At 38.2% G+C, this 9,106-nt stretch overlaps 1 protein-coding gene across 2 annotated transcripts; it reads right to left on the minus strand.

The window, feature by feature from the left end:
• Positions 1 to 210: 210 nt before the first annotated feature.
• Positions 211 to 9,106, minus strand: cdca4.L (cell division cycle associated 4 L homeolog). 2 transcript variants are annotated; one of them, XM_018228968.2, is made up of 3 exons: positions 8,839 to 9,106; positions 3,898 to 4,118; positions 2,894 to 3,674 (listed from the first exon to the last, which is right to left on the minus strand). In XM_018228968.2, exons 2-3 carry the CDS (start codon positions 3,910 to 3,912, stop codon positions 2,928 to 2,930), a joined length of 762 nt encoding a protein of 253 aa, XP_018084457.1. In that variant the 5' UTR covers positions 3,913 to 4,118; positions 8,839 to 9,106; the 3' UTR covers positions 2,894 to 2,927.

The raw sequence follows: 9,106 nt of genomic DNA on the forward strand, positions 1-9,106 counted from the left end.
TTTTTTTTAAATAAATCTGTAAACAAGAGATATGGAGTAGTTTTAACCTAGAACTTTTTAATGAGCGGACTGTCATGTTCAACTGCATGTATGACTTGAGTCAAAACTTGAGATAAGAAACTAGTATGAATATTTTTGACAACATTGGCTGCCCATCACATAGGGGGTTATTTACTAAACTCCGATTGCAAAAAAAATCACGAAAATTTATTTTTTGATAAAATCAAAATTTATTAAACTCAGAGGATTAAAAAGTCAGAATCTGAAAATCCGGCATCTCAGACCTGTCAAGGTTGCATATAAGTCAATGGGAAAAGTCCCAATGATTTTTTGATCTGTGCTGGGTTTCATGCAATACCCCTAAGGTTTCTGGTGAAAATTCTGAAAAAATAAAACGTATGAAAAAAAATCTAAAAAAAAAATCCCATTGAAAACGGGAATATTTTACTACAAATCAAATTTTTGGGAAAATGTAATAATAAATAAGCATAAAAAACCGAGCAGATTTGATTGGAGTTTGTAGCAGAAAATATTGCGATACATTCAGACTATGATAAATAACCCCCATTGTGTTGAACGATTAACACTGGAAATGATGCCAGATGAGTCCCATTAACGGTATGTTTTCAAGGTTATCAATTGATCTACATGCAATCTACTTTAATAAACTCAAGAATTAGATTATGGGCAATGTGGTCCCTTACACCATTAATACCTACTGCAATTATGATGAACAATTAGATGGCAAAGTAATTGTATTTAACAATTTGATTGCAAATTAATAGTGTGTAGCTGGTTTACAACTAACAGTAGCCCTATGCCCTTTCATGACATTGGATTCTTGGAGACGTGATTAGGATGACAACCATAACCAGCAACATACACAAAGATTTGACATTTGTTGGTAAATACTAGTGATGAACGAAATTTTTCGGCAAGTTATTGCTGTGAAAAGGACACCCATAGAATTTTTGCGTGTCGAAAACTTTTTGCTGCCCATACACTTCAATGCATTTCAGCAAATTTTTGGCAAAGCGAAACAGGTCAGCTTTGCCCATCACTAGTAAATACCAGTTGGAACAAGACAGTTGGAAAACGGGTATATTATAAGAAAAAGCCATAAAAGGGGTTCAGGAAAAATACAGTTGCTGCATATGAAAGGATAAACATCAGACTTATGTAAAACAAGGATGCCAAATAGTCTTCTCTCCACCTACTGTAGTACCAACAGCAAAAGGCATACAAGTACCATGGTGCTAATACTGTATATTATAAGGTTCTGTCTGCCTTGTGGTGCAGCATGATAAAAGGGAACAAGTATGGAAAGGGTTAAATATTCCTTCAACATGCGGTTATATAGAGCAGGTTCTTAGTTTAAAGACCATTTTTTTTAGAAGATGTCAATAGTGAATCATTTATATCTATGCATACATATGTAACCAACCTGGTTTAATCTACCTTCATCGTGAGTTATCTAGTTTAAGCAGAATCACTCTGCTGAAAGCCACTTAATGTAAGTCATAGTAAATTATTGCTTACATGCTTCAGACAATGCTTTCATTAAAGAAAGACTTATGGGAACTATTCATGAAATGAAGAACAAAATAAATTCTGCAGTATGCTTAAAAGGTTGGTTGCCTTTATGTTAACTATTAGTATGTCATAAAATAGCCAATTGTAAGCAACTTTTCATCTGGTCTTCATTATTTATTTTCTATCGTTTATTAATTATTTGCATAAGTACAACGTCACTGGGACAGCAAAATAGGCTTTTTCTTTAACCCTCTGATCCAAATAGTTTGTGCTGCATGAACTATTGCTTTGAAATAATCATTACTGTGTCCTACAATGGCATTGTAAAGTAGCACAGAACAGTTGGACAGAGGGGTAAAGAACAGTCTTCGGTTGAATGACTTATGCCAAAACACATGAGGCTTAAACTATACAGCACAGAAATTAGTCTATTCTCATACATTTCCTTTTCTGTCCCACCAAAGTATATCTGTAAAGGCTCTCAAACACCAGCTATTCTTTCCCAGCAAACAGTTCGATAGAAAAAACATGCACCATATAAAACCGTAATTATATGGTGCATTATTTTTTAATGGATACAGTTTAGAAAAAGTATACCATATAACATAAGTATACCATCATGATAGCTGACCTTAAAAATGAAGATCTAAAAATAAACAAGTTTTTATAAAAGTCTCACTTTGAAGGTTGCATAAGAGGATGAGGAAATAATTTATAATACACAAGGATCATGAATTTCCTGTACATTATGTCCTTATAAATGGTGCATAGTAATGTCACAAGTCATATATCAGTGCTTAACAATGTGATTTGTGTCACATGACCCACTATAATTGGGTCAAAAAAAAAAAAATCGTACTCCCTGTTGTAAACTATGACAATATTAGAAGTGGCCTCTTTGCCTAAAACAATGGCAAATTCCAAGACTCGCCCATTGGCCGCATACCTTTATGTGGTCATGGAACTCCTCTGTGACTTCTAATATCCTTGTATTTTAAAGCAGGGGGTACATTATTCCCTATATGAACATAAATAGGAAGCACAAGGGACAGAAGGATCAGTTATCTGGAATGCGTGGGACCTTCAGCTTTTCATGGTGTCTTTTTGCAATACGGGCAATTTAACCGTTTAATGCCACACTTCAAGGCAGTGTTCGATCCCTATAGAACCGATAAATGTGGCATATAGTATGTTAAAGGATACAAACATATTCGCATGTAAGCATTCACAATTGCTGTTTGAAACTGAAGAAGGTGCCTGCTAAAGCAATAGAGATACATTAAATGCTGATATAGTGTATTGCTGGCATAATATGGATTCAACCGCAATATATTATGACATTAATACTAGTAATCCTGTGTTGCTAAAGAATGTATATTTAATATATGATAATTTCAGGATTCTACCAGAATCTCAACAATATGATCAATCTCATTGTGCTCAGTCTTGCAGCTTGAGGATATTGTTGATGGAGGTGAAAAGCTTTCAAGCATGTCACAATGGCCTAGTTTTGAATTTCCCATCATGCCCGTCAGTACTGTATCAAGGTCATAGTATGAGGTATCAACTTCGGAAAATAAATCTTCCACACAGGTAGCATTTCTGTTTTCCAATGTCTCAAAAATATGGTCTAGAGATTTTTGAAAATGCACCTTATTTTCCTGTGGGCTTTCGGTTTCCCAGAGGTTACTTGGGGAATTTTGTAATGGTTTTAGTGAACTAACTGCTGGCAGTTCAGAAATTTCCTGGGTCTGGTGTACTTCCAGTTCTTCACTGTAAGCAATGTATTCATCATTAATTTTCCCTTCATCCAGTTCTTTGGTCGAACGACAAAGGATGTCTGTGGAAACCAGATGATCTAATGGAAACTGATCAGTTCTTCTTTGATCAAATATGTGCCAGCTACCATCTTGAGTCATCTCTTCTTGAATCTGCCGTACTGTGTTAGCAATAAGTACCGACCGACAAAGGTTGGGTTCAATAAGCATGTGACACAGCTGAAGCTTAACCAATGACATGTCTAGTAATGACTGTCTTTCAAGCGTGTATGAAGGAACAGTTTTCAAGTCAGCAAGAGGTCCATCATTATCTTCCTCGGGGTCACAACTTTTTCTCTTGATTCCTCTAGTAAACATTTTAACCTAAAGAAATGAAGAAAGAAAGATAAAACATTTATATACACACATAGCACAAAACAACAGATTATAAAGTTTATTTTTAAACACGATTGTTGCAAATACAACCCATGTATATGGTAACACTAAAACTGGAAACTTAAAATACAAAAATAATATAGACTCAATATTTAGTAAGGACAAAATAAGCAATCACAACCACGTATTTACTAAAATATCAAACGAATACCTCTTGAGAAGGCATTACAATGTTTTCTCCATGTATGTACTGCTTCACACTGTAGTGAAAAAAACTGCCATACAACTTTGGTCCTGTCCATTTCTAGGCCAATGACAAAAACATTCTGCACTGGAGAATGCATGACTCTTTTAGAAATCCTTGATCCACTGCAAAATTAAAGTGCTATGGATGGTTCCTCAAATGAGAAGCGTTTTTAAATATTTTGGGCACTGCACAGAAAATGAAAATATATCAGTTAGTTTAATTGATGGGTTATCACAGCAGGATTAATGCAGGAAGCTAGAGATTAAAATAGCAATTAAACAGTATTTATGACAGTCACATTTATCTGGCCAACTGTTTATATGCAGATTTACTGGAACATGCCTACTGTATCTCTAAGCATTAAAATGCATATAGACAGACTATAGCATGCCAATGGACACATCTTACGTGTATGTGTTGCAGGTTGTTTGGTGAGGCACATCAGCACATTCATATACCAGCCAGTATACAGCTTTTATATGTTACATTTGAGTCCAGCAATATTTGAAGGCCTCAAATTAGCAAGCATGGTTAGGTAGCAAAGATTGGCAGATAGTTCATATATATCCAATAAAATTTTTATACGTTTTTTTTTTTAATGCCCTCTAGCACTTTAAAGCTTCATACTTGGGAGTAAAATAAATTTAAGTGGTTGCCATTTGACATATGCAACATTATTTTTGCCGGTTTTTAAAATTAATAAGATATGTACAGATGCATATAAGGGATTGCCTGAGATATTATGGAGCAGTAATATGCACCTGTACATAAATCAGACAGACAGGCTATAGGTATGGGATTCCTTATCTGGAAAATCAGTTATCCAGAAAGCTCCAAATTATGGGAAAACCATCTCCCACTGAGACCGGTGCGAGCAGCCATGTCCAGTCACTCGTATGTGCATAACGCGCATGCTGAGCAATTCAGGGCAGCTTTTCATTATGTGCATGCGACTGATTGGACATGGCTGCTCACACCGGGAGCTCCATCCTGGTGCGGGTAGCGTGGCGCTAGCAGCGGGTAGCGTGGCGCTAGCAAGGGGCGTTTAAAAAAACAAAACAAAAAACTACTGTTATCACCGGAATGCAGACTCTATTAGCCTGTACCTTTGGTTGGGGGATAACATTTTTACCCAACAGGTGCCCTTTAAAAGTATGGTTATCCAAATCATGGAAAGACCCCTTATCTTGAAAACCCCAGGTCCCAAACCTGCATTATTTATCTTTAAGATATATTCAAATTAATGTGAGAATTCTGTAACCATTTTAAATTCTGCAAACACCCTATATGAGCTGTGAGCTTTACTGCAGCAGTCAACGATTTGGAACACCCAACTGCAAAACACCAGAAAAGGTTAGATTGAGGATACACACTAATAAGCGATTTATATCTAGACAATTATTACATTAAAAAAATATTTACTACACATTCCCTACAATTTGGGGAGCATGGCAAAGCAATTATTTTGATATCAACAGTGTTACTGTAAACATTTTGTAATAATGTATTCTTGTACAGTAAAATGAAGCAAGGAATGAATACCAAATACAGCTGCAAAGGGTCTTTCTTTATTACTAAAGAAATGTTTTGATACCAGAATAAAATTGTGTAATACTGAGGGTAAAAAAAAAAAAAAAAAAAAAAACAGAACGCGTCAAATATAACAGCAGGGAAAGGTGCCACAAAGAATGTTTCCCTGAAAAATGTCCAACCTGGCGCACTGCAAAGAAAGCAAATTATAGTGTGATAATGACAAGTACACAGTTCTGTAAATGCAAATATATACAACATTTATCATTTTGACAATTCACAACAAATTCATGCATACAAAAGGTATCTGGGGATCAATTATAACTGTTTTTATCCCATCCAACTCATTCAAAAGGTGAAGGTAGTGGTGCTATTCAGCCAACACTTACTAGCGCATCCTTGGGCTGAAAAGCACCAATACTGGCACAGGAAGAATTTTGCACCCAAGTAGGTGGGACAAGGGTGCTGCTTCTGTATCAGCTGAAACAATGGACCAAATTCAATTCATTGAGAAAAAGGTTTATCATGTGAAAAGTCATGGACAAGAGTCATATTGAGATGCAATTAAATTCAGAAAAACTTATTTTATCACGTAAAAACTCTATTGAAGTCTAGGGGGATAAAAAACTGGAACTGAATTAGGAGAAAGTTTTTTCTCCTCAGATTGAAATTTATTCAAGAGAACTTTTTCTCACTAAATTGATCTGGCCCAATATACCTAAAGGGGTTGTTCACTTTCCAACACTGTTTTCAGTTCAGTTAGATTCAGATAGTTCACCAGAAATAAAGACTTTTTCCAATTACTTTCTATTTTCTATGTATTTTCCGATTATTGAAGTGTAAAGTTTAATTTTTCACCTTCTAAGGGTAAATCCACACAGGGCATTTTGGGGAGATTTGGTCGCCTGGCGACTAATCGACTCGCTTTTGCGGCGATCAATCTCCCCAAACGCCTTCCCTGACTCTGCGCAGGCTAAAAAAAAAAATGCCGTCGCTAATCACACGCGGCGATTCGTTTTCCGTTGCCACAAACCCTGTAAAGTGGAAACTGTTCTAAATTGATACATTTGTTGATTACATTTCTTATCTGTGTCCCTGCTGAGCAGAATCTCTGGGTTTCATTAGAGGCACCTGTTAGAATTGATACAATAGTTGCTAATACTCCAGAGATGCTGCTAAGAAATGTATCAACAAATTTGCAAATTTAATACCAAAATTTACAGTTTAGTGTCTGAGCCTGAATTGCTGAGCTGTCAAACTGAAACACCAGAGACATTAAAATTTAAACACAGATTTTGGAGAAATGGTAAAAAAAAAACGGAAAGCAATTAGAAAAAAAAGTCTATTTCTGAAAACAACTCAACTGAAAAAGTGTTTGGAAGGTTAACAACCCCCTTTAATGCATCACAACGTATCGAGCTGGCTTATCTTTTAAATCAGTGGTCCGCAATCAGTGGCTGTTGCTCGCAAACCCCTTGGATGTTGCTCCCAGTAGCCTTAAAGCAGGTGCTTATTTTTTTTTTTTAAATTCATGGCTGTATTTTTTGGTTGCATAAAAAAACATTTGCAGCTACACTGAGCTGCCAGTCCACATAGGACTAACATTTAGCCAATTATAGTGCTTATTTGGCATCCCCAGGTACTTTATTTATGCTCCCCATCTATGTTTACATTTGAATGTGGCTCAAAATATAAAAGGTTGGGACCCCATCAATGCATCGGTAACCTACCCAATATTAATTGCCTGCTGAAAAGATGCCCCCTGTCACGAAAACTGGCCATACACTGCCAGAACTGCTTGTGATTCAAGCGTGCCAACGAGCGGATCTGAGTTTGATTTGGCCGCCCACATGCTTGGCCAAATGGGCTGATCCGATTGTTGGATGGGAGCAAACAAACTGGATGATACAGAGGGCCTTAGGGTAAGGGCACACGCGCAGATTCAGGGAGATTAGTCGTCCCGGCAGCGAGTGCCATCCAGCTGGCGATTTTTTATTATAGCTGTCAGGAAGGCAGTTTGGGGAGGTTGTCGCCCCGAAGAAGAAGCGATTTGTCGCGGGGCGACTAATCGCCCCATCCCCTTAAAGGCCCATTGATGATATAGTGAATAAAGTACCCCCTCTTGTAAAATAAGGATATTATAAGTTACCGGGGAGTTTCATGACCATATAAAAACACGAGGCCGAAGGGCGAGTGGTTTTATACAGGTCATGGACCACCGAGGTAACTTCTAATATCCTCATATTTTGCAACTGGGGGTACTTTATTTATAATACACAAGTTTCAGTAAGTCATGTGACGGAAATGACATCAGAACTCACCGTTTATAAATGATGACATCAGAACTCACCGTTTATAAGGATTTCATTTACAGGATATTCATGGTTTTTGTGTATTATAACTGTATAAACACACTAATGCCATCCTTGGACAGACAGGCAATCAGGGGGCAAGTTACATGGGCCATTAAGATGCCAACTTGGTCCACAAGTACAGGGTCATCGACCCATGTATGGCACATTAACACAGTGGTCTTATTAATTATAGTGAACTGGGGGGGGGGGGAGGTAAAATTCTGATAGGCTGGAGGGATCTGATTACATTTGTCTTCCATGATATAAAGATTTTGCCCACCCACCAAGCCCAACAATGAACAACATTCTATGACTCCTGGGGTGACTTCTGAGGAGCACTTCAAGAATGGGCACGAAGCACTGGGTTGATTTAACAGCTATTCCTGTTGAGACCTGCCATTCCACCCTTCCTTCTGGACTTCAAAGCTCTTAAGGAAATTACTTAAAGAGCATCAGATTGTTGCCATTTTGAGCAAATATTTATAAAGCCTTCATGCAGACTGGTATATATATACAGCAAATATACAAAAACTATAGATAAGGGGGGGGGGGATAGGACCTAGAAACCAAGAAAAATGATAAACATAGAAAAACACACACTGTACACAAGCCCGCATGCTTATTACACGCTAATCACTCATACAATTCTGTAAATAAGCACACGTCTCGCATACAAACTTCAAGATCGGACTATTTTTCCCTGCATAAAGCGCGGGGAAATTGTAGTTCAGCGAGTGAAGCGGTCGCCAATGTCGGAACTACACTTCCCAGGCAGGGGGCCCCTCGCATTTACGTCACTGCATTGCTTACGGATGGCGAGAGGGGGATGGGAGCCGCCATTTTAGCTGTTCATTGTTTCCTAGTGCTTTCGCTCCTTCCTTACTCTCTAATAGTAACAACAACTGTTCAGAGCTCTGAATAAATACGATACGTTCTAACTAGCAAGCAGCCCCACTAAGGACTGGAATTGCTAACGTGCCGTTTCCAATGACACCTCCGGTTCCCCCCTTGAAATACTCACCGGTAATAAAGACGCTGCCCGCGGACGAGCGGCATATAATCGGACGTAAAGGGAGCGTTGTCAGGAAGCCGTGAAGTCGGTATAAAAACCCAATGGAGCGTCCGTTTTCAGCCGACTGAAGCCAGGACCCGGCGGCGCCTCACCTCCCACGCTCTAACCACCGAAAGAGGAAAGGATTTGCAGAGCGGTTCCGCCCCTGATTGGCCATTACCGACAAAAGATTGCCATAGAGATGATAGACCCGCCCCACATCCGGTTTCCTGATTGG

This window comes from Xenopus laevis, chromosome 8L, assembly GCF_017654675.1.
Source record: "Xenopus laevis strain J_2021 chromosome 8L, Xenopus_laevis_v10.1, whole genome shotgun sequence".
Classification (NCBI taxonomy): Eukaryota; Metazoa; Chordata; class Amphibia; order Anura; family Pipidae; genus Xenopus; species Xenopus laevis.